This window comes from Aulonocara stuartgranti (genome assembly GCF_965226115.1).
Source record: "Aulonocara stuartgranti genome assembly, chromosome: 7".
Classification (NCBI taxonomy): Eukaryota; Metazoa; Chordata; class Actinopteri; order Cichliformes; family Cichlidae; genus Aulonocara; species Aulonocara stuartgranti.
The window spans coordinates 32,618,540-32,645,794 of record NC_138945.1 but is presented as its reverse complement, the minus strand read 5'-3'; the positions used below and the strand labels follow the sequence as shown (position 1 = coordinate 32,645,794).

The 27,255-nt window shown below is 40.1% G+C and overlaps 1 protein-coding gene across 12 annotated transcripts in view; it reads right to left on the bottom strand.

Moving 5' to 3' along the window:
- Positions 1–27,255, bottom strand: part of rxraa (retinoid X receptor, alpha a) — a 223,862-nt gene that overhangs the window by 43,899 nt on the left and 152,708 nt on the right. For 8 of the 12 annotated variants that reach the window (XM_082538863.1, XM_082538868.1, XM_082538870.1 and 5 more), the window contains one exon: positions 3,553–3,800. In XM_082538863.1, the coding sequence (XP_082394989.1) occupies positions 3,553–3,800 (248 nt within the window). The remainder of the gene's footprint in view (positions 1–3,552; positions 3,801–27,255) is intronic. The other 4 variants (XM_082538869.1, XM_082538873.1, XM_082538864.1 and 1 more) reach the window with 1 other exon arrangement.

Genomic DNA, 27,255 nt, shown 5'->3' with positions numbered 1-27,255 from the left:
ATGGAATCACTCATAGTTAACCGTTTACAAGACCACCTGTACAGTTTGGGTTTGGGTGGCATTCGAAATATGTAAAACACAGGTGTCAACAATAACATTTTTGTTTTTCCTTTCTTTATTCTTTAGCATTAATGAAATGAGAATTTTTTTTTTAAAGCTTTGCAATATAATGATAGTATGCAGATACACCTTAAGTTAAGCATAATACTTGTGTGTATACTGCTTCTCTTAGACAGACTAATCAAAAAAGTCAGCCAAAATGATATTTTTTCTTGTTATCTAAAGATATTTTAACATTACAAAAAATGTATTTTCATTATTTTTTGAATAATAAAGAAACAATTAAATCGCACCAGTACGGTAACCTTCGGTTTGTTGGACGCATTTGCCCTCACATCAACTGTTTCAACAAATGAACCACTACAGCACTGTAAATACTAAACCAGCTATAATTACTGTAAGTACAGTATTAAAACAGTTGGCACTAACTGAATCAGTTGTTACTGGTTCTTGACACAGCTACTAAAAATGGTGGGATTGGCTGTGAGGCGGTACAAAAATACCCCAGTATGCTGACACCACAGGATATTTTTCATGAATGCCATAATGTAAACATATTTTTAAGATTAATGTGTACACCTAAAAAGTTATATCAAAACACTAAAGCACGTGTAAAAGATTCATTGAGACAGAGCAGTTTTTCCCCACAACCTGGTACACTGACAGTTGCTTCAGTATATTTCATGATTTACTTTTAATTTTTCAGGCATCTGATTGGTTTATAATTGAGCTAACTGCTAACTAGCCGTTTTTGTTTCTCTGCTCAGTTGGTTGTTGTGTGGTCCTCAGTGTCATTCAGCTTTCTCAAGTCTCCTGTCCCACTATTGGACAAATTAAAAATCCACCATAGTCTAATATCAGCTCTCCACCCCCACACGTGTGCCTCACTATCATCACAATGTAAATCAGTGAAAAACATTGCAGGTTCAGCTGAACCCACCAAAGTGTTTTGCTAACTAAAAATTTCACCTGCAAATAAAGAATACCCCTCCAGGACAGAAATGGCAGTGCAGATGAAAGTGTTGGAATCATAAAGTGCCCAGGAATAAGAAGGAGAGGGTAGGGAGAAGGACGAGGGGCTTTCTAGCAATGAAAGATTTTGGCTGCTTTCACAAAGTGCTCCTAATCCACTCTAAACTCCATTACATGTGGGACACTTTCACTAAGAAGACACAGATAAGCTCAACAATAGCGAGGAGAGCCCATCCAAAAAAAATAAATAAAAAATCAACAAACATAAAGAAGGGCAGCAACCACATTTTGGGGGGAAACTATTTCAATTTTAGATATGGCACCAAACTGAAACTGGGCCACTGTATGCTTTGATGTCTCAATTGTTTGCGTGTATGCATTTAATAGCAAAGAAACCAAAGCTTATTGATGGAACAAAAATGACAGAGACAAAGGGAGAAAATGGAGATGTTGTGACATAGACAAGGATAGAACAAGACTGGGAAAGTGGACAGCCAAAGAAAAAGGATGGATGAATAGAAAGAGACGAGAGTAAGATATGGCAGGGAAAAAATATGCCTCAGATATAGAAGTAAGAGTGACAGAGCTAAACTAGTGTGGAATCCCAGTTGAATAGGACTTGATTAACTGTGCCACAGGGTCAGAGCAGGGTCTCTGTCTGCTGGGGCCTGGCTTACGAAAATGATATGTGTGCATATATGTGTGAGTGTGCAAGTTTTGACTGTAATTTGCACTTTTGAAACATGTGACTGCAATTTGCAAGACACGATATACGTAAATGGTTTTTCTGGTTGGCTTAGGGCAGCTGCACTTCTCTGCGATCTGAAAGGGAGCACAGAGAAAACCTCATGAAACCTAGGATGAAGGCTTTCTGGTTTCTTACAGTATGAAAAATGTAGCATTAATGGGTGTTCATTTTGCCCTAAACACACTACAGCTTCTTGCTACGAGGCTTTTTTTCTTGATCTTGTGTAATAAATACAGTGCACACCTCACATTTACAGAGATCTGCTTTTGCCCCTCGTTAAAAATGGACAGTAGCAAAACTTTTGGTCAACAATATCTATATAGAAGAATTAAGAGTTGTAAAAGGTAGAAGGGTCATTAACTTAAATTTTTGCCTTTTGTAAGTGCCTCTTGTTGGCCCCAACAAAACAACCAGCTACTAGTAACTCACTTTTTTCCTCATTTATTTCTTTGTTTTTAATTTGAATTACAATTATAGAATATATGAAATCCACTTTATGGATATTGGATATATGGTAATGGATATTTAATTTCCTTCATCACATTTCTTCCAAAAATAGCTAACTTTAAAAAACATTTGTTAAAACGCACAATAATAAAATTACAAAGTAACTTAATGCATTTTGGAGTAACATCATATTTAAATCTATATGAGGAAACAGGTGGAATTGATTCTATTAATGTTGTAAATTTGCAATATTGTACTTTGCCTAAAATAAAAAAGCAACCCATGATGTGCATGACTCTCAAACCTCAAATGAAAATGTAATTAAAACTAATGAAAATCAGAATTTGGTCTATAATGAGAGATCTATAGTGCAAAAAACTGTCAGTTCTTTATTAAAACACAACATATAGACAGCAGTCTAAGTTCTCCAAACTTTTTCCTTTTGATACAAAAATAAACCACACTGTCCCTGCAGTGGTTCTACTGACATTTTGCAGACCACACACCTGTTGACCATTTTGGACATTTTGGATGTGAAAATCCTGCTGACAGTGTAAGATGTAGTGAATAAGGTCCCAGTCGCACCTGGCTTACAGACTGATCAGTGACCACCTAGCAACCGCTCACTGTGAGGGATAATTTAGCACTCCCTGACCACTTGCAAGTTGCTGAAGGTTGATCAAAAGTTGCTGGGAAGATAAGACCTGCATATTGCTTTCGCCTATAATTTGAATGAAAGTGATGGATCTGTCTACAAACACCGTCCAAGCTCTCCAAGCTGTACTGAAACTTTGAAAAGTGTGACATAAACCAGAAACGAAGACCATTTGCCTTCAAACCAAAAGTTTTGAAACATGCTGGCACAACTTCACAACTCGTTCTTTCGCACTTTTTTAGTAATACTGCTGCTTGGCCAATATTTGGCAAGCTTTTGCAAACAAACATGAGAAACTACAGACATTCATGGAACTCTGCTAGCAATTAAAGCTATCAGTAGGAGGTCTTCAGTCCAGCATCTTCTCTGTGACCAAATTCAAGGAAAAACTCCCTTTTAACAGGAAGAAACCTCCGGCAGAACCAGGCTCAGGGAGGGGCGGCCATCTGCTGCGACCGGTTGGGGTGAGAAACCTTTGGGCTAACCACGAGAGTTCCAGGTTTAAACTATTTCAGGTATTAGAAAGTGCAAGCAACAGCTATGGCTGTGAGTATCAAAGAAATATATCTTTTGGTTTATCAGAAAGTGAGCAGATAACTTGTTGTCAGTATGCTTACTAATCTCTATAAAATCATCCTTAAAATGTAAACTTTTAAAAGTGTCTCTTAACAGGCCTCACCTGGGGGCTAACGCTAGGACCGTAGCCCATGCCAGGTGAGTTCATGGAGTGAGGGCCCATGGGTGAGCTGATGACAGAGAAGGGTGAAGCCAGGCCATTCATTGGAGAGCTCAGCGTACTGATGGGAGAGTGGAGAGGGCCTGAGGGCCCCATGGACGTTGGGCTGAGTAGAGATGGGTGCATTCCACGGTGGGAGGTTGGTGATCCCAAGGGCGAAGAGGTCACCTGGCCTGATGAATCTGTTCAGGAAAAAAAACAAAAAAATTACACATTTTATCTTGACGATTCCAATGAGCAAAGAAAATCACTGATAATAAACACGGGTAATTCTTACCATCCCGTCATATTTTCTTATGATAATAAGGTCTTTTGAGTTTGCCTTCATAAGATTTTCAAAGCAAAATGAGACAGGAAAAACCTGATGCAAGGCTTCACAATTTGGACCAAAAAGCCACTTTGATAACTAAGTTTTGAATAAACACTCAGAATTCTTCAAAACAACGCTCTCACACTTGGTTTCTTCCAGCCAGGGTCGTTGGCACCGCAAGGCTAGCACATCTGGTAAAGTGTGAAGGCAGTTCTTTAATGTGAGTGCTGTGCAGGAAAATGGACAATTCAGCAAAAAACACTTAAGACAATTAAATCCAACAATCACCAATAGTGGAAAAACCACAAAGTCAGCGGCTGAACGGTTGTGGGTATGGGCAGAATGTCATGAAAAGCTTGTGTACATGAACCGGGTGTTGGTTTTCTTTACTCTGCTGTTTTTCTCCACCATCATTTTTGATGGATTAACATATCCTGGGAAACTTACAAGTAATGTACCAACCATAAATGGACATAGTTTCCAGGTCTGAAAAGTGAAGCCAGCGTAAAAGTGCCTTAAACTCATGTAGTTCCAAAAAAGACTTGTGGTTGCTTAGAAGTGTATGGAAAGTGACATTCGGCTTTCTTAATCTGCAACTTCATTAAACACTTTCCTGATGAGTCTCACCTGCTAGTCTCAGGTCAAACTGAACAGAAGATTAAATCCATTTGTTCAACTGTGGTCCGTCTAAGAGTCACAAAGGAGAATAATCCAGGAAAGGCTTGCTAGCTAATGATTTGTCAACCATAAATCATTAGCCAGCGAGTGCACAGTTTCACAATCTCATTCATCCCTAAGTCACTACATCTGGTTTCCAAGATGGCTATGGCCAAAAAGCTGAAATCACAGATTTAAGTGGGACTTCACAAACCAGTAGGTGATGTCCTGGTGGCAAGATACCCCTTTTAAACTGTCTATGGTCTTCTCTTTAACAGTCAATCCTGTTCCCAGCTATGTGTATAATGCTTAACACAAAGAGCAGAGCACACCGTGAAGTAAAGGCAAACGTAGATATACAATGAGACAAAGGAAAGAAACAAGTGTGACATTAAAAGAAATAAAACACAGTAGAGACTTATGGATATGGGGGGCCATGGATGTGGTAAACACTTAAAAAGACTGTATAACTTTACAAAGCAGTTCTGCTGCTCTCTCACAGACTGCTTCGTTCTGGTAAACTGAAGTCCTTCCTTGAGGCATCTACGAGGTCAGGGATATACACTGGATTTATATTGCATATAGCTTATGAATGGGGTAGTAGTGGGCTCAGGAAAATGACAAGCATGACCTTGCACCACAGCTGAGGAGAATCCTGCAGTGACTGAGACTGAAGTCAGAATGATAAGGATAAGGTCATGTGTACAAAAGCTCATCTGCGCTCACAGCCCCCCCCCCCAATCATCAGAGCTACTCTTTATCTTGACTGAGCTTTCCATCTTTCCATCAGCTGTCAACACAGAAGATATGAGACAGGTGAGAACATTAGCAAAGAAGTACTGATATGCTGTGCTATGTCACTGAGACTTTGGCAACTTTGTTGTATGTGTACTGATAACAAACCTCCTGTCTCAACTTTCAACACTGCAGTTCAGTCTTGCATACTTTCCATTTATGACTGAGCCTGCCTTTGCTTCCATCATTCTTTTTTATAATCTCACATCCATCGACCCCATTTTTATTCATTAAATGTCCCACAAAGGGACACACCGTTAAGACACACCAGCTTTTTGAACATAAATGTATTTATAGACATTATAATTTATCAAACAACAGTGGCCTTATCAGTAACTGATTCACATAATTAGTTTTGCAAGCAAAATGCTGAACAATTAAATGTTGCAAAAATGTCCATGAATAATAATAATAATAACAATAATAATAACAATAACAATAATAATAATAGTGACATATCTCAGTGTCTCCAAAGACATTCCCTCATTTTTGTATTTTAATTTACAACAATTTCTCAATCCATTTTTATAGCTGGCATTAGAGAGCTGAGGTTCACATCAGTTTCTCTGTTGTCCTTAAATACCCTCCTTTATACCCTGTCCTATTTTGACACTGCAAGTTCACTCTGTCTGCTCTCTGCAGTGGGAGCATGGACACATGTTATGTAATGAGTTGGAGTGTGGCTTGTCTATCACGCTCCCACATTTTGTACGTGACCAGGTTCCTCTATTTTCTGCACAGTGGAAAAAAGCAGATAGCTAAACTAGTTAAAGGCAGAGATTAGCAACTTTAGTTTCTTTTAGGAATTCTCCCCATCCTTTTTATTGCTACGTAGCCAAAGTAACAGCCATACAAACTCAAATCATTTAAAGAAAAATGCTACAAAATACATTTGCAGGAGCACTGGTTTTAGCAGCACTCTGCACTGAGTACCAGTGCAGTTTTCAGCTGAGTCAAACCAAATACTTCCTGCACATCTTGCTTGACTCAAAAGAACTTCCTGTTAGAAACGACACACACACACACCCACACAGAAACACCCTATCCTTTGGAAAATAAACAAACAGACTTGTTAAAAAAGGGGCTAATAACAGCTCTGTATCTAGCTATGTTACTTCAGTGTTGGATCCCATGACTGATACTTCTTGAGCCTCTATCTGTATGATTAGATTTTTTCCTCCAAAAATATGTGCCCACACACACATAGCTCCAAAATAATTCCCATAACCCTTCTCCAACTGGGTTTCAATTCAAGCAGATAAAACGAGAGGCGGTATTAGAGTTGCCAATCTGCCATTGTAGCTCTCAGTGGGGGTGGAGGGTAGGGGAGAGTGGGACTCAGCAAACAGAATCCCAGCAAGGCCCCACCTAGAGGGGGGGATGACAGAGACAGGCTGGGAGGTAGATCCGCCTGTTATGTCTCTTTTTTCCCCTCCCATTCATTCTTTATGTCCCTCTTTCTTCCGACAGCTTTTGGAGAAGAGGAAAATCCAAAGCAGAACACTTTTCCCCTCTAATGTTCCCCCTCTTTATGACCAAGCAGCGAACCATGTGGTCACACTGGATTGTATGTGGATGGTCTTGTTTGGACAAAGCTCCCAGAACATAAAGATTTCTCAATGCGAAATATCTGTGTGTGCGTTTGAGTGTACAGTATGCGTGTGTATGTTTACTCTTGTTGGAGTTGGGTTGCCAGTGTAGGATTACAGCAGGATGAAAAGGACTCTGTCCTAATCCTCCCCGGAGAGGAAAGCAGAAGAGAAAATTAGGGTAGAGGAGACAAGGAAAGAAAGGATAAGGAAACAAATAATGGTTGTAAGGACAGAAGAGTGGAGAAGAAGAAAAAAAGCAGAAAGGAAGATCCAATGAGAGAAGGGGAATCAAGAAGAAACAAAACAAGAAGAATGACAGAAGAAAGGAAAGAAATGACTAGACTGGACAAGAAAAGTAAGCAAGGAGCAAGATGGAAATAAGGTTCCTCTGTACATACACAAGACATGTGCATTTAGGTTTAAATTAAGCTTTGCCAAGTTCTCCTTTGAGATAAAGTCCCGGCTCACACAACAAGATCTCAAATTCCAGTTTCTGTTATCAGTTAACTATAAAAATACAACTCAAAGAATCTCTGTAAAATCTTCAACCAACACTTTGACTTTAAGCCCAACTAATCAAGGAAAAAGAAGTGGAGAAAAAAAAAAAGGGGGGGGGCAGCATTGCCACTCCTGCCTGCGTTTCTTCATATAGCCAATTCCATCTTAACCTGTTAAACTGGAAATGGGAATATGCATCGTGAGCAGTCTTGGAAAAACAACCTCTGGCAGCCGTTTGCACTGTATGCAAGATATGAAATAAACCTGTTCAAAAGATAAGAGTGACTGTAAAGCCAATCACTGAAAAAGGGCAGGGCAGGTAAGAGCAAAAATAAAAATTAAGATAAGACTTTATTGAATCCATGACGGGGATTTTTTTGCGTTACCTCAGCTCAGGTACAGATATCAAAATACAAATAAGTACAATCAATGAAAAAATAAGTAAGATAATACATTATATACAACGGTAGCACACACAGTATGTGATTATGGATATGGTTGTGGAACTATGCAAGACATAAACTATATAGCTTAACATAACTATTGTACCACTACTATTCCTATGTACAGGGAGTGCAGAATTATTAGGCAAGTTGTATTTTTGAGGAATAATTTTATTATTGAACAACAACCATGTTCTCAATGAACCCAAAAAACTCATTAATATCAAAGCTGAATGTTTTTGGAAGTAGTTTTTAGTTTGTTTTTAGTTTTAGCTATTTTAGGGGGATATCTGTGTGTGCAGGTGACTATTACTGTGCATAATTATTAGGCAACTTAACAAAAAACAAATATATACCCATTTCAATTATTTATTTTTACCAGTGAAACCAATATAACATCTCCACATTCACAAATATACATTTCTGACATTCAAAAACAAAACAAAAACAAATCAGCGACCAATATAGCCACCTTTCTTTGCAAGGACACTCAAAAGCCTGCCATCCATGGATCCTGTCAGTGTTTTGATCTGTTCACCATCAACATTGCGTGCAGCAGCAACCACAGCCTCCCAGACACTGTTCAGAGAGGTGTACTGTTTTCCCTCCTTGTAAATCTCACATTTGATGATGGACCACAGGTTCTCAATGGGGTTCAGATCAGGTGAACAAGGTGGCCATGTCATTAGTTTTTCTTCTTTTATACCCTTTCTTGCCAGCCACGCTGTGGAGTACTTGGACGCGTGTGATGGAGCATTGTCCTGCATGGAAATCATGTTTTTCTTGAAGGATGCAGACTTCTTCCTGTACCACTGCTTGAAGAAGGTGTCTTCCAGAAACTGGCAGTAGGACTGGGAGTTGAGCTTGACTCCATCCTCAACCCGAAAAGGCCCCACAAGCTCATCTTTGATGATACCAGCCCAAACCAGTACTCCACCTCGCTGGCGTCTGAGTCGGACTGGAGCTCTCTGTCCTTTACCAATCCAGCCACGGGCCCATCCATCTGGCCCATCAAGACTCACTCTCATTTCATCAGTCCATAAAACCTTAGAAAAACCAGTCTTGAGATATTTCTTGGCCCAGTCTTGACGTTTCAGCTTGTGTGTCTTGTTCAGTGGTGGTCGTCTTTCAGCCTTTCTTACCTTGGCCATGTCTCTGAGTATTGCACACCTTGTGCTTTTGGGCACTCCAGTGATGTTGCAGCTCTGAAATATGGCCAAACTGGTGGCAAGTGGCATCTTGGCAGCTGCACGCTTGACTTTTCTCAGTTCATGGGCAGTTATTTTGCGCCTTGGTTTGTCCACACGCTTCTTGCGACCCTGTTGACTATTTTGAATGAAACGCTTGATTGTTCGATGATCACGCTTCAGAAGCTTTGCAATTTTGAGACTGCTGCATCCCTCTGCAAGATATCTCACTATTTTTGACTTTTCTGAGCCTGTCAAGTCCTTCTTTTGACCCATTTTGGGGACTGCAAAGCTCTCCAGCGAGTAGTGCGGTGCTCTGAGCGGATAATTGGAGGTGAGCTTCCCTCCCTCCAAGACATCTACAGGAAGCGGTGCCTGAGGAAAGCGGGGAGGATCATCAAGGACTCCAGTCACCCCAGCCATAAACTGTTCAGACTGCTTCCATCAGGAAGGAGGTTCTGCAGCATCCGGTCCCGTACCAACAGACTGAGAGACAGCTTCTTCCATCAGGCCATCAGACTGCTGAACACATCATAGACACCTCAGCTTCACTACTGGAACTTCAACATTATGCACTCCACACTGTATATAAATGCCACTTGTTTTGCACATATTCAACTCTGTATATTTTATATATTTTATTATTATTATTATTATTATTATTTTTTTACTATTTAATTTGTAAAAATGTGGACACACACACACACACACACACACACACACACACACACACGTAGGAAAATATTTAGTATACACATCCAGAAATGCATACACTATTATATATTGTACATATATTTATTAGTTTCAGGTTGGCCATTCTTGTATTTTGCTCGTTTGTGTTGTTGTGTTTGCACATCTCTGTTGCTTGTGGGGCTCGCACACAAGAATTTCACTCGCATGTGCTGTGCCAGTGTGCCTGCACATGTGATGTGACAATAAAAGTGATTTGATTTGATTTGATTTTGCCAAAGGAAAGGACGTTGCCTAATAATTATGCACACCTGATATAGGGTGTTGATGTAATTAGACCACACCCCTTCTCATTACAGAGATGCACATCACCTAATATGCTTAATTGGTAGTAGGCTTTCGAGCCTATACAGCTTGGAGTAGGACAACATGCATGAAGAGGATGATGTGGACAAAATACTCATTTGCCTAATAATTCTGCACTCCCTGTATAGACATGTACACACACACACATGTGCACACTAAATATACATTTGTATACATATACATACATATATACCTGCGCATGTCCATACACATAGAAGGTCCATTATGCATGAAGTGGTGACCGTGGATGTTCACAGTGTCCAGTGAGTCATGACATCGTGATTGAGGAGTAATAGAGTCTAACTGCTGTTGGGATGAATGATCTGTGAAAGCGCTCCTTCCTGCAGCGAGGGTGTTTCAGTCTCTGACTAAAGGAGCTGCTTAGCACACTCACAAACTCATGCAGTGAGTATGTGAGTGTGAAGCATACTGAAGCATTCGCGAAATGAGTGGCATCTGCCTCTCTTCATTGGCAGTGAGGCGGTGGAGAGGGTGAGCAGTTTTAAATTCTTGGGGGTAACTGTGACCGAGGACCTGTCCTGGGGCAACCATATCACCTCAGTTGTACGGAAGGCCCAACAGCGCCTCTACTACCTGAGGAGACTGCGGAGCGCACACATTCCCAGATCTCTGATGTTGAACTTCTACAACTGTGCCATCAGCAGCGTTCTGACGTATGGATTTCTAGTGTGGTTCCCCAGCTGCACCAAGGCCGATCAGCAAGCACTCCAGCGGGTGGTGAAAGAAGCTGGCAGAATTATTGGAACAAGTCTGCCAGAGATCAGTAATATCTTCCCCACTCGCTGTCTGAGGAGGGTGCACAGTATCCTGCGGGACCAACATCACCCTGCGCGCCACCTTTTCCATCTGCTGCCCTCAGGGAGAAGGTACAGGTCTATACAGGCCAGAACATCCAGACTGGCCAACAGCCTGTATCCACAGGCTGTGAGGCTCCTGAACTCTCTGCCCCCCTCTCACGGACAATAACCATATCCAACTTCTTAATAGCAATGAACTGGTCTGCATTGGTGCATCATATCTTTATTCTCTTCCCCCTCCTGCCCCCCCCCCTCTTTCTTAAATAGATAACTATCATATCTGATATCATATCTCACAGTACAATAATATTGAATGGGTTGCATTGTTGTATTTTGTCATGTTTCTCAGGTCTTTGTCTGAATTTCTACGAACATTATTGCTAAGGATTGTCTTATTGCATTGGAGTCACACTGGGTTAAATATGTACACTTGGGTTTTAAGGGGTATTTATTATTTTCTTCTTTTTTTTGGGTTGTATGGAAGCCCCAAACGCAATTTCATTGTTCTTGACAATGACAATAAATAAATAAATACTAAATACTAAATCTGTCCAGGTTCTCTTAGCGTCAACTTAGAAAAAAGGGTGACTCACAGCTGTAAGCCACTTAGAGCGTTGCCGACTGCAGGCTCTCCCTGCCAATTTGTCAAAATCGCTGGGCACACAAAAACAAGTGACAGCTACAAATAAGCAAATTAGAGCTTGTTTTGCTGACAGAGACAAAGTTCTCCACTTATCACCTCTCCACTTCATTCAAAAGTCTCCTACATCTAAACAATGCCTCCCTCCCTTTAGCTTTCCTTTCTTGCTCTTTCGTTCTACTGTTGAGTGTTATTACAAGGGGGAAATTTTGCCAATTTATTATCTAGCTGTTACTCACTTGTGTGTTTAAAGATGATAAACGGATGAGAATCAGATAAGAAGGGATAATGAGATGACAGATCAATGCAAAAACAGGAACATGTTGGAAGCAACCTGTTTACATTTTTTCTGACAGGTGAGCTGCTGCAGTTGTGATTAATGACCACCCTCTCTCCAGAAAAAAAAAACGACACCATCTGTTATCTGCACAACAGCACTGGTGTAAACAGTACAAAGAATTTCTGGTCTGTACAGGATTAAAGTGAGTGGGATGTTAAAAGGGGTGCGATTTAACTGGCGCGGAGATGGGTTTGGTTGCTAGCACACGCTAGACAGCACATTTTATTCATTCGTGTAAGCTAACAAATTGTTTTGTAATTTTAGACAGCAGGGGCAAAATCCCATTCATATAGTCTCATTCTAACAGTCAATATTTTAATTTAATCACCTTTACTTCCATAAATTTAACCACTCCTACTCTGGAGAAATCTATAACTTATATTGCACCATATGAAGTTGCGCTTAAATTTTGGATGGTTGCTCCATTTGCTGGTAGTTGAAATCATGTCTCAGAGGTACAGGTATTCAAATATAAAGAAATCCTAACCATGTGGACCTATTTGGAACTGTTCAGAGCACCTTGTTCAATTCATGCCGCAAAGAGATAAGCCAGTTCTAAATGGTAAAAGGGGGATTAACGCAGTGCTAGCAAGGTTTACCTGATAAAACATCTGATGAGTTTACTTATCTACATTGTGCGTACATCTTGGATTTAAACATTTTCAAAGCATCTCAAACAACATGCTGGATCAGTCTGCTTGTTAGCATTAAAGTAAAACAATCAAGCAGGAAAAAAACCCTCGCCGTTCAATTTTCAGCAGCTGATGCACATAAGAACTTGTGACAACATGAAAAGATAAGCAACCACTGTTCTCACATAAAGACTACAAATAACTCAGCTGCCTTCAGAGCTAACACCATTGGTTGCATTCCCTAACGAGCCCATGAGATTGTGTTGCCCCTGCCACCAGCAAGGGATGATGCATTATAGATGGAAAGTGCACCACTATAGTCGGAACAATCCTGAGAGCCGATGAAAAGTGTGTCTTTCCTTTCTTTAGACTGCTGTCTCACAAATGACTTCTCTGGCTTCATATGCTTGTCCTCTCAGCGTCTCATTCACCTTACTTCGGAACAACCTGTTTTGTCTAACCTTTTTAAAAACACATTCACAATCATAGCCATGTGCCTATACAGAGGCAGACAGATGCTCATTTTTCATTCCATGCCTAACTCTGCTCCTCTATTATTCATCTACTAGTGCCACAGTGGAGATTTAGTATAACGCAAGGGCGTGGGATGCTACAAAAACAGAAAGCGAGAACAGATAAATCTCAGTAAATCACATACTTTATGTCCAGTTGCCTTTTAGCTATTAAATCTCCTGAATCATCATCAACAGAATTGACTGTCAGTAGACAAAAATCATAATGCTCTCTCTCTTTCTGTGTTTGTGCATACACCACTGCCAATTTTAGTTTAATACCTCTATAGCTTGTGTCCAATCCCATATTCTCTGAAGACTTTGTTCAGTCTTTCAGTGCAGAAAAAAATGCAAAAACAAACAAAAAAAATATCCAAATGGGCTTGATGTAGACCCTTTGCACAGACGACGTGCTTTCTATACTAACCGTGATTGGCTATGGCTAAGTTGGGGAATGATGGCATAGGTGAGAGACCGGCCAGGAAACAAATGATCATTACACAGACCGACTTTGCAATAAACGAAGCAGTCATGAGTCACTTGCACCTACACTGTGGCACTTTAGTAAACTGCAGCTCCAAAGAAAAAACTGGATAAAAGGGTGGCATGTTAACAATAACACGGGCCCTGTTTTTAATGCACCCCTCTACCCCACACCTTCTGTTGATTTGAGGCACCAAGCAGTATTTTTTTTCCCTTTTCCTTTCTTTTTTTAAATTCTTCGGAACAACGTTTTAGGACATCGTCTAGGTGAGTCACTTTTGAAAAGCACAGAGCGGCACAGAGCGAAGCCGGAATGAAACACTAGTCATTAGCACTTCTCCGGATGTGTTCAGGAAGAAGAGAGAAGAGGAAAAAAGAGATTCAACGAAATAACCCAGGAGATTCAGTGGGCTGTGGAAAAAAAAAACAGAGCCCAAAATAACATGGGAGTTGGTATTACGGTTTCATTTTTAGAGTTTTTACTGCTGATGTCTCTATTGCCATGACGACAGCGGGCTGATATTTTTCTCAGTCTTCCATAAACCACTTTGTGTATGCGCTTCAAAAACTAGATCATTATTCATTGTTCTTTTTTCTCCATTAAGCTTCACACTTTCTGTGTGCGCGCATGTGTGCTCATTAATTGGGAAATGTCTGTCTACTGTTTTCCACTACATAAACAGACTAATCTGGTGCCCTCAGTTATGTCCAAAGTGTAAATATCTGAGTCTGATATGTTTACTCTGTAGATAGGAGAGAGGAAGTGGGGCTGTGTGTGTGTGTGTGTGTGTGTGTGTGTGTGTGTGTGTGTGTGTGTGTGTGTGTGTGTGAGAGGGTGTGTGTGTTTATTGTGTATAAAAGATGGTGTAGGGAGCAAGCTTGTGATTGGCTGATGAAATATCAACTGGTTATGCATATAATCGGCGCACACTACTAAAAAAGGTTTTGTTTTACAAACTTATTATGTTCATAAAATTTCTGAAATTTGGATGGAAAAAAATCCTATTCGCATTTTCCACTAGTAAACAACCTGTTCTGGCTCTAGAGCATAAAAAAATCTGAAAACTTCTGTTTGCAGTGATGCAAAAAATATGGATAAGCGAGGAGTTTTCATATATCTAATAAAAATGTAAGTAAGCAAGTAATTTAAGCTATAAATAAAAGCACTAGCTGTTCATATAGCATTGTGGTGTGGTGATTAACACTGTTGCTTCACATCAAGAAGGTCCTCGGTCTAAAACAGCATACTCCAGCTTCCTCCGACAGTCCAAAGATGTGGACTTAGATTAATTAGTGTGTCTAAATTGCCCAACAATGTGAATGGTTGTCTGTCTCTCTCTATTAGCCCCACGACAGGCTGGTGACTTGGTGCGCCCGCCTCTCACCGTAGGGCAGTTGGGATAAGCTCCACCAATCATTAGTTATTATTAATCTCTGACTCTCTTTCACAGTGTCTTTTGTTCTGTCTTCCTCCCTTCACCTCCAACCAGTTTCGGAACATGGCCGCCCCTCCCTGAGCCTGGTTCTGCCGGAGGTTTCTTCTTGTTAAAAGGAAGTTTTTCCTTTCCACTGTCACCAAGTGCTTGCTCAAAGGGGACCTTTTGATTGTTGCTGCTTTCTCTCTATTAGGGGCGACCATGGTTCAGGGGGTTGGGAAGCTCATCTGTACCCGGAAGGTTGCCGGTTCGATCCCCCAGCTCTCTCTGTCCTGGTCGTTGTGTCCTTGGGCAAGACACTTTACCCTACTGGTGCTGGGCAGAGGGGCCGATGGCGCGATATGGCAGCCTTCTGTCAGTCTGCCCCAGGGCAGCTGTGGTTACAACTGTGGTCTGCCTGCACCAGTGTGTGAATGTGAGAATGAATGAATAGTGGAACTGTAAAGTGCTTTGGGTGCCTAGAAAAGCGCTATATGAGTGGTTCTTAACCTTGTTGGAGGTACCGAACCCCAGCAGTTTCATATGCGCAGTCACTGAACCCCTCTTTAGTGAAAAATAAAATATGATGTTTTTCAAATTCAAGACATAGATATGCTTTTTACTAGTGCACAAAATGAGCCGTGCATGTCACGGTGGAGGCTCTGCCGAACCCCTGAGATCGACTCACCGAACCCCTAGGGTTCGATCGAACCCAGGTTAAGAACCACTGACCTATATAAATGCAATCCATTATTATTATTCTAACGTCTTCACCTTACAATATAAAGCTCCTTCAGGCAAATGTTGTTATTATTTAGCGCCATATATATAAAGGGAAGCAGAAGAGAACGTTCACTAAATAATCACTGGTGAAACAAATAGTTAGTCATTATATTGTAGCTAATTGAAGCAGATTTTTAAAAATAATACTTATTTTCAAATTCCAAATATTTTACCCTGAAATAAACCCTCTTTCTTCTGTTGACGTGAACTTGGCCTTGTGTTTTCCAGTGGGATTGATGCAATAAATGAGTCAATAAATAATAACAGAATTTATGTATTATGTACTTCTTGTAAATCTTAGTGGAAAGCTTTGTAAGTATTTATAACTTAAAAATAGTTTGGATGGTATTTCTCACACACGCCTCAGTGTTACCTCTTTAACGCTGTCTTACTTTTAGAAACGAGTGGTTGCAGACAAAAGAATCTTATCAGCATCTCTGCTGACTATGAATTTAGAAAGGTGTATTATAGGCTCATTAAATGGGTTTTTGTTCTTAGTCCTTTGTTTCCTGTGGTCTTTGTGCTCATTATGCTCCTTGCACAATTAACACTATGCTACAAGATAAAACAAAATACCATGTTTACATGTTTTTGTCATCTCAGTTTTTATTAGTCAAGTCCTCCATCCTCAGTACAGTAAGTGAGGATTGAGGACAGTGCAAGAAGCCACATGGTGATCAAGGAACTAGATGATATGATCAGACAGGCCAGCTGCAACTATACCTCGATCTTTATGACAGTGCTAATCAAAAGTATCCAGACTCTCTTTATACTGTCTGTTTAAGCCCACATCTGCTGGGATTCATGAACCAACTTGTAGATTAAACAAGAGAGTGTAGGAGCAACAGATAAAGGCCTTAATGTGGAATAAGTGGCAAAAAAGAACCAAAACAGGCCACCCATAATTTCACAGTAGGTGGGCTGCTAACAGCCATCATTTGATACACTGTGTTGATATAACCCGCTTCTTTTTGCCTGCTGAAACAACTGCCCTCATTAAAGACTTAATTCTCTCCCTCCCACCTCCCTTTTACTCTTTTCTGTCTCTCACAGGCTTTATTTTCTTCCCATTTCAGTTCATTTCCCTGATAGCATGTGGATAAAAGAGCCAGCTCCTAGGGCATGCTGGTGCCCTCAGTGACTCTTAAGTGTCTGAAGAGGCCATGAAGCTGTGGCTAGATGTGGCTAGGTGCCAGCTAAGCCACAGATTACTGGCACTATTGCTAACAGTGCCCCGGCTGCCAACACTATGATCTGCTGTTATGGCCTAATTGTTCTCTTTAGCTCTGAGGTGATATACCATGTCTCCCTGGGAGCTCCACGCAGAGCACCAACCAGCTCGTGCACAGAGATACAGTTGACTGAGGTTGGGCCAAATTCTTATGTACAGATCATTTCACACACTGCTTGTAACTTTCTGGTCTAACCTTTAAACAAGGCAGATCTGAAGAGTTTGAAGCAAAGCCAAATGCAACTGGTTGAACAACCTGAGAAATTACAAAAGGAACTGTGAGCATCAAATTTAGTTTAACATATTTCTCACTGGGTAAAGACACACTTTAGAAACCTTGCTCATCATGTGAATGCCACTAATCACCAAGCTTATCCTTATCCTTCCCATATTGCTTTATTTAAGTATGGAATTACTTGGTGGCTGTTTGTCAACTGCACTGTAAATTCAGTCATGCTCAGTGATTTGCTAGAATGAGAAGGGAAGGCTTTCTTTGTAACGTGTCTTCAACTAGGGCCATATAGACGCCATAAAGATTTAACCCAAGGAACTCTGAAAAATCAACAGTAACCAGCACCCTCAATTTAATGTAATCTCGCCAATATCATGAGGAAGCAAATCCAGATATTTTATTATTCATTGTCTGTAAGTTAGAAATGTAAACAACTGCTATACAAAACCACAAAAAAGCAACAAAAAATTTGCACACACAAATACACAAGACTTAGCACCCCCAAAGTAATACTTCTCCACCCCTACTCCAATGACCATGAAGGATGAAAAAGTTTTGAATGTTAAAGGGTGTCTTTGTTCTGTTTTTAATGCCTGCACAAGTGCAGGATCATTAATATCTAATCTGGCTGCAAAACTGCTCAAGGTACATACAGATATGGGACTATTAGCTGGTTACGGATTATAATTTGATGATTAAATATTGAGCTGAAGTTAATTGTATTTGCTTTACTTGAAGAAAGTCAAACACACTCGAAGTACTACCTATAGTAGGTAGCTTTATTTACACACCAAATTCATTTACACACATTTCTCACTGTGAGGAGAAAACTAGTACACCAAGAGATAGTGAAGAGGGCAACAAATGGAGTAAAAAGGCCAAAGGCACAAAGAATGAAAGCAACATAGCTACTGTGAAGGAAATGTACTCAACAAATGAATGACAGCCATAGTGAATATATCTCACTTGCTGTGCTTTGGTCAGTGGCTTATGTCATAGACATCAACTGACAATACCAGTTGATCAAAGACATGGCGTTGAGCGATAATTACTTCTGCAGCCTGCAGAGCAGCTGTCGGGTGAAGAAGATTACACTGCAACTGATGTTCTTCAGCTCTGTTTGAGTATTCATTACCACAGCAGCTTAGTAAGTCAAAAGAGGTCAGTAATATTCGAGACCGTCAAGACTGACAGGCTCTTTGAATGACCTTAATCAGATAATGTGGAGGTTTTGGAGGCGATTTTTGAAGTTTGCAGACAAAAGATGATGAGAAAACATCACCTTTACCACCTGCTTTATTATATTATAAATCTCTATGATTAAGATTTGCAAAGCAAAAAAAAAAAAAAAAGAAAAAAAAAGTATTTAAACCTTTTAAAGACATGTAAGGTTTCATGGCCAAGACTGCTATGAATACATGTAACTGGGGAAATACAACACAGCCAGGAAGCTTCTGATTCATTGAACTTCCTCTTTTGTTGAGCCCAGAGATGAATATCACAACACAGACCCTTATCTGACTTGCTCACTGCCAAAACACACTTGAAGGCGCACGACCGAGTATATACTTACAAACACAGAGAGATAATGAGCTGACAGCAAAGCACATGACTGAATGCAATTTAGCAACAGCGGGTACAAAGAATCAGATCAATTTTTTTTAACTTTCATACATAGCTAGGCACAATGATGCATTCATCATTACAAACAAGGGTCATGTTTCTGCAAGGTCACGCTCATGAAATAAAATGAAAATGGTTTGTGTAACGACAAAGAAAGAAAAACACTAAAACAAACCTTGAAAATTCTCTCTCTCTCTCTCTCTCATATATATATATATATATATATATATATATATATAAATACACTCAGAAAGTATTAGAGAACAAAGTGGTTTATTTTTGCACATAGACTATAAGAGGGGCCTAAAAGCACCAGTGTCAACAATTAAAATAATAAATGGTTGCTCGATGATGTCGTACAACTACACAAACTGAAGTTATCTGAGGTCTGTGTGGCCAGTATTTCTTTCTAAGAACACTGCAAGCCACACTACAAATAATAAAGCCATATGATTAAACCAACTAAACAGCTGAATGGATTTCTGTATTTCACCTTCAGGCTAGTCAAGAATGAATCCAGAAACTTTAACTAATCTTTTTCTGCAATTTTTAGAATAAAAGTCAGCAAAAAGCCATCACAACTAAGTAAATAATGAAGAGCAGTCTTTAAAAGGTTAATACAAACACTGCTAGCAGGGAAAATAAATGTAAATGCAGAAGATTTAAAAAAAATTCAGCATTATATGTGGAGGAGTGGAAGTGAAAATGTTAGGTGTGTCTTGTATTTACGGTGGAGTCATAAAGCCATCAGTGACTGATGACTAATTATACCAATTACCACGACGGCAAAAACAAACTGCCCCTACCCTTTGGTGACATCAGGATGAGGAATTTGTCACTTCCTAACGTGTTTGGAGACAGTGGGCGATTGACGACTTCCATTTGTGTCAAGGAACCACTGAAACACTTCAAAAGCTGAACACTGTGTGTCTAGGCTCTGTTTATGTGGCTGTTTACTCTCTGCAACACCTGGAATTAGCCCAAGGCAGATGTTGACCCACACAGAGCCTTATGTCCACCCTCCCTGCACTCATTTGCCGAGTCAGTATTCAGCCTATAAAAATGGTAATCGTCCTCTTACACAAATCTAGATACAAAAATACAAAAGTAGATTGTTCACATTTAGTTCTGAGACACAGAATCAACACCAAAGCTTTATTTCCCGTCCCAGCGGAAAGATTAAATATACTGACTCTATTACAAGCCTTTTAGATGTCTTCCACCCACCTTTTATTTTCTCATTTTTCCCCTTATGATGATTATTCTTTTGTTGTAAGCTGTGAGGTGCTGGTCTGTTTGTACTGAAATCCAAATGGAGAAGGAGCTGGCTCCTGGCCGTAAGCTGGAACTGCCATACTCCCACCCCCCACTGCTTCTCCTTCTTCCTCTGGGGAACAAGCCAGAGATGAAGGGAATGATGGGTAGAGATGGACTGATCGATGTATGAACACATAGAATGAGCGGCTAGAGATTCATAAATAGATAACAGAGATTCAAATGGGGGAGGAAAACAAAGTGCGAGAAAGTCTCTCAGAGAAAGCTTATAACACTGGGGGCCGCTCGGAGGGTGATGGGAAACTATGTGTGTACGTGCTGCAGGAAGAGGCCTCGCAAACTGGGTGGGAACACACGCGCTCCAATAAGACCAGAGGTTGTGTGTCCTGAAGAACACGCGTGTGTGTTCTGTCAGTTCTGTCACTGGAGGAGTGTACTTTGGATCAGTGCATTGACTCACCGAAAACAAACACAAAATTCTGCAGGCCAGAGGATCGGAGGCACGCTGTATCCAAGACAAACAAGCGAAATCATGAAAATATAGTTGCATTGACTGAGGCCCAACCTTACCACCCCCACGCCTCCATCCGCCCCCTTCTCTTGCTCTATTGCACACAGACAGTCTGTCCAGTACACACAAAATCAATTACCTTTTGGCCCATTATTAACAAAATAAGTCAGATGGACAACTCAAACAGCTTGTGTCAACAGCGTAACATTTCTCCCCTGAATGCTTTATTTCAAACCAACAATTAATTCAGCTGCCAAGTTCCAAAAGAGCTGCTTAGTGACACTGCTGGTTCTAAAACTCATATTTTATTTAAGCAAGTGAAAATCTAAACACCGCCCTGTGTAGCAAATTTGCTGCAGAAGAAAACAAGCGACAACTTTGGAAATTTCATGAAAGAGACAATTGTTCTTAAATCAAGGTGAAAGCCAAGCTGTTGTCATGGCCATGTGCTGTGTTTTTGTCTGCCTATTAGCAAGATTTTGCAAAGACTAACTGACATGTTGGAGAGCCCATTAACCATTAACCACAAAATGATTTCTCTTCAGGTATCCTTAAGATCTGTGTTTTTGTAGTGTAGACCTTTGTAATCTGCATCTCCAACAAGTATTTTCTGCTAGAAAGGACAGATCACATTTGATTTAAAATGTCTGAGCCTGGAGAGATGATTTTCAGGAAGATGCTAGATCAAACAGGGATATGGCTCATGGCTGAATTACCAGCATGGGACATTTTTCATGGGGTCGAGAGAGGTTGCAGAAAAAAAGAAAAGAAAAGAAGAAAGCGCAAACACGGTCAACTGAAGCATCTTGAGCATCTGCAGGTCCTTAAGTGGAGCTGACATATATGTGGATCAGAGTCTATAGATGCATGTGTCTTACCCCTCCCCAGTGCACATGCTTTCACATTTAATTTTTCCCCATACTTCCTCTCCTCTGTTACTGTTTCCTTCAATGTCTTTCCACATCTTTTATTCTGCCTTTGCTGCTCATCACAGGAACTCCCCAGAGGTGGAGGATAATCCCTGTTCGGAGCAGCAAGTCTTTTATGTCCTGGGAAGACACACTGGTTAGAGTGCTGCCAGTTCTTTTTCCTCTCTACTGATACCTCGATCAGCTTCCAAGCCTTGCTGTCTCCCGCTCTCTCTCTATTTCTTAATGTTTGTGCTTTTGAACATGTTCTTTCATTATATAAAACCCATTTCTTTTGCCAGGGATGCGACTACCACTACTAGCCTGTGTTTACACAGCATCAGCAAAACAAAAACACAACGAGTCGGATGCATCTCGAGGTATTGGAGAGGAATCTGCCACTGACTGATTCTATGCACTTATGTATGCTCTGCATGTTTTCTAAAGCGCACAGTCAAGGTTATTTTACAAGAATGTAATAGAAATGACTCTAAAAGCTATGTTCATGCAACTAGGACTATTATTTACTGTTATCAACTTCAGCAACTCAAGGCTGGTAGCTGCCCTTGGTCACTGAAGATTTATTTGTCATCCACAACAGCCCCAAAAATATATTGTTGCATATTTCAATTGCTATACCATAGTCTAGCCGAATTCTTTTCAAATCAAAATCACAAGATATAAAATCACCATTGAATATTTATTTTGGTCCAGGTTGTTATTTCTCTGCCTTCCTATACATCATTCTTGGAAAGTCCAAAAGATTGTGGCTTTCAAGGAAGAATGTAAAAAAAAAAAAAATGCAGCCCAACACCAAAAAAATGTGTAATGTTGATGAAAAAGCCAAAGACCAGCCAAATTTAAGGGGAGTTAAGCTAAAGCACATCCAATAATGCTTGTATACAATTGCAAGTGCTTCTTTATTTCCAACAGATTCACAGCCCTGCTTTTCAATTGTAACCTATAAACATAACATTAGTGAACCATGACCTCCATCAAGCAGCCTGTTCAAATTAAGTCTTGTTTGAGATTGAGTTGGTTACAATGGCGTCAGATATTTAATCAACAGTTTAAGCACAAAAAAGAATCGTTTTTTTAATGCAAATGTTTTTTCTCCATTTTGGTAAAGAAATACACTTTATATGTTTTCTTTAATACTTGTATTATTAAAGTGAGGTTTTAGTACAGTTTTATAAACTGAAGGCTGAAGAGCCAGGTTAAACTTACCACATAAATTCACAGGTTGCTTTCGTTTAACGTTATTGAAAAGAAAAAAAAAGTTACTGTGTAAAAGCGGATATCTGATACATAATCTTGACCTTAAGAAAAAATTACAATGACAGACAATAAACCCTTATAACAAGCTATTTGGTGAAGCACAAAGACTTTTTCAAAGCTTTGAAAAAGCTTCACTATCAGGAATTTGTTTGCGTTTGGCCAGTGCAAAGAAATCTGAATGGCATCGACTAACAACACCGCAGCAGCTCTTAAGTGACAGTTACTATATGTTTTTTAACCAGGCTTGAAAGAGGAAAATCTTTGTAATAAAATAAAACATATACATGTTGGAAAAGCTAAAACATGTGATCCCTTCGACTAGTCTCAGGTGTACACAGAAACATGGGGAAAGTTTTCAGGCTTTCAGGCAGAAAATGAGTCATTCTTCCACTCTTACCACCAAACAATGATCCCTCAGTCCTATCAAAAGGTTCCTTTACTGCATGATACTTTTTTCCGATGATGCAATGATGCAGCACAGATTCTCTGTGACATTTGTGCTGGGAAAGTAATTTTCGAGAAAGTCCTTTCCCCATCGCTAAAATCCATATTTCTTCTTGCCTGTGCCTCTCATGGCCTGGATGCCCGTGAATTACGTGTTGAGATTGGCTTTGTGACAGAGGCCAAATAAAGTGGGTGTTATGACTGGCATGTAGAACCACTCCTGAGAAAAACAGGTGTCGTTCATTGGCTTACACCAATGTGCCCATAACTGCAGAGCCATGTGATTGGTGGAAGGAAGACACCACTGCACAGAGAGGAAGCCGCTGATGCCAGGCGTGTTTGTGGGCATGGGGCAGCGGAGGTGAAGGGAGAGAGGGAGGATGAGGAGGGAAGCGGGCGCCGCAAAGAACAGACCACCTGGATTACAGGCCTCAAAGGCCAGCCTGACAGAGTCAATCTGAACAACAGTGAACAGAAGACAGCCAGTCTGCTGACTTCCCCTCTCTTGCATTTTCACTGGCAGTCTGCCAACAAACACATGCTGCCCAGCAAAACTTTCAAAAGAGGCTTCAGCTCGGGTTTTTCCACCAACTTAAAGGGCTTTTTTCCCCCTTTGCCCACTGAAAAGCCAAAGTAAACTGATAGACTCAAAAACACAAATTGCAATATTAAAAAAAAAAAAAAACATTTAAAAGAATACTTCAAGCCTTCATAAGATGCAGAAGCAATGCTCACATTGAGATAACAATCCAGCATTCTAGGGTTAACAGGATAAATACATTAGCTGTAGGCAAATACACTGGGAATTACCGGTTGATGGACCAACATTAGCTGACTGGAAGCTTTTAACATACCACTCAACCCGATCACTTACAATTTTTTCTTATTTTTATTAAACAAAATTTAAATACTCACTTATACACCAAGTCTGTAGTACTGCGAAAAATATTTGTCCCTTCCTAATTTTTTTTCCTTCTTTTTTAAATCCATGCAAACAGTGGGGTGGAGTCATCAGTCAGTCGCAGGACCAATCTGGTCTCTATAAATGAGAAAACAATTGCCCCCTAAACCTAACTGGATGTGCCTGCTTTGGCAGCAAGAACTGCAATCAAGCATTTGGGATAACAGACAATTAGTGTTTCACATTGCTGTGGAGGAATTTCATCCCACTCTTTGTACAATTGTTTTAATTCAACCATATTGGAAGTTTTTCTAGCACCACTCTGAAACCTTCATTTGTTTTGGGGTTGTTGTTTCTTTTAGTGATTCAGAGGTATACTTGCTGGTGTGTTGCAGCAAATCATTCAGGTACATGTTTGATACAGTGCTTTTAATGAAATGCTGTGTCAGCTTTACACCAGATGTAACGGGAATAAAAAGTCTCGTCGTCGATAGAATATTTTTACATCTTGATGGGAACCACCAATTAACATTTTCTTTTTCTTTTTACCTCTTCTTAATTTCAAGAATTATCAGAATCCAGCAGTGTTTTTTTTTGTTTGCTTTTTTTGGGGGGGGGGGGGCATTTTTGCAGAATCACTAATTATTAAACCATGAATTCTGACTTTAACTGAGGCAAGTGAGACCTTCACTTTTTTTAGATGTTGTTCTGGGTTCTTTTGTGACCATTGAGACATTCTTTTGTAGGCTGGCCACTCATAGGAAGGTTCACCACTGTTCTCCATTTGTAGATAACGGCTCTCGCTGTAGTTTGCTGGAGTCCCAGAAATATCCAGACTGACAAATGCCAATGACTTTGTTGCTTACCTGTTTTTGGATTTCTTTAGCTCGTGGCATGTGTCGCTTTTTTACCAGACAGGTTCCTACGTGTACGTGATTTCTTGAATCAACACGTCTGTGACAAATGTGGTTAGCTTTGATTTAACAATAGCGGCAATTGCTTTTCAATTTCAAATTTGGAGCTTTTTTCCTTTAATAAAGGAAATTGTCATTTAAAATCTCATTTTGTATTTACTCAGGTCATCATTTCCTAATACTAAAATCTGTTTGATTATCTAAAACATGTTAGTGTGACAAGTACGCAAAAAATAAAATGGCACTGTGTATGAGGTCTTAGTGTATTCATACTGTTTAGTGTCCATGTGGGCTTTCACAAATGAATCAGTATGTAACTTCTACAGACTTCGCCCTTTACCCAGACAGATGCTCCAGTCTAGCCAAAGGCTTTAGATGTGGTGCAAGAGGAGTCATTTCTTCACTTCAATCTATTTTCTTTTCTTCATATTTCTGCCTTTGCTTTGAGAAAATTATTTTTCCTGCCCTCTTGGCACCTCCACTGTGAGGTCACTCTGCCATATCTAACAAGGATCCTTAAGGCAACGAGGGTGTGAATTACTCTTTTCTTTATCCTTGTTGCATCCAGAAGTACAACACAGAGGAGGAGACAAAGAAATGAAAACACACAACCTTCAACAGAAGGCAAGGGCTCAACCAAATCAGCAAACTAATGGGAGGAGGCCACTGGCAGATAACTTGCACAAACAGGCACACTCCTCTTTACCACACACATACTGAAGTGTTTTGCTTGGACTCAAATCCTTGCGATAGGGAATGTTCAGATGCCTGGCTGCCATCTTCTCTCAGCTGAGAAAATGCTGTCCTCTTGCCATTGGAGTGTCAGAGGAGGATAGTGAGGAGGACAAGACTCCCGCGGTTGTATATTGCCTCTGTAGATAAGTTGCACATTTTTCATAAACACACACAGATGCAAACACTCACCAATTAGACGAGCAAGTAGCAGGCCTAAGTTCCAACCCCCCTGATCCCCTTATCTACCCACCAATTGTTTTAAGTCATAAATATGTTACCACACATGCAAACACACTGCAATGATTTGCCATGCATGACAGCATGGGTATGAATACATAAACATAAAAGAAACCATGAAGCCATCAACAGATTATTAATTTCAAAAGCCCCACGTACACCCACCCACCCACACACATCGGCTTTTAGAGTTAAACTATAAAAGATGATGTGCCTCGCATATATGCTTCAGCAAGTATCTGAAACACATAGATGAGGAGGATATTAAAAAAGAGCAAAAACAATAATTAATCACTCAATTTATTCAATGGAATTTTATTCGCACATGACATATTATGTATTTATGTAACTACTAAAAATACATTCGAAAATGTTTACAATTTTTAACCATTAAGTGGCTACTTTGCTTGGCAAGTGACCTGTAAAGTCAAGAATTCACAAACCGACTTATCTTAAGGCTTGTTAAGCCTCAGCTTTGTTAAACAGAAAAATATAAACAAGGGAGGATGACACCTCATGGAAAAGTTGCAAGTCATTCCCCTTTTCTGACAATCACTTAATTAAACTCAAAATGCAACATGTGTTTGCCTATTTTGAAAATAGCAAACTGCAGCTCCGCTATACGGCTATGTTACAGAGCGGCATGAAGCAGGATATCTGACAGACAGACAGAGGAACCAATCTGAGTGCTGTGCAGCTCGGCCCGACGCTGATTGATAGCTGGCTGTGGATCCTGAGGGGCATTGAGAGTTTAATCACCCATAACTGCAATTACAGACGAACACGTCAGACTCATAAAGCACTGAAACAAGATGAGCACCTCCTTCCTCTCCTCCCCTCGGCGCACATCAGCCAAATTCCACTAAAGCTCAAGGAGGAACAAGGGAGCTGAAGGCATAACCTCAGAGAGAGAGACACACACACAGAAAATCCCTACCTAGTGCAAAGCATTACAGAGGAATTGCAGAGCATTAATTAGTACTTTTAATATACTCATATGCTATAAAACAAGTCATTATGCACTCTACTTGTAGTACTGTTACCTTGTTGTGAAAACGAGTGGGTGTGCCATGTTTCTATAGAAGACATCTACTGTAAGGATCTCGAGGAGCCTTGATATACAAGATTCAAAAAGACTTTACCACAGCATCAGTGAACATTAACATATCAAATATGCAAAGCCACAT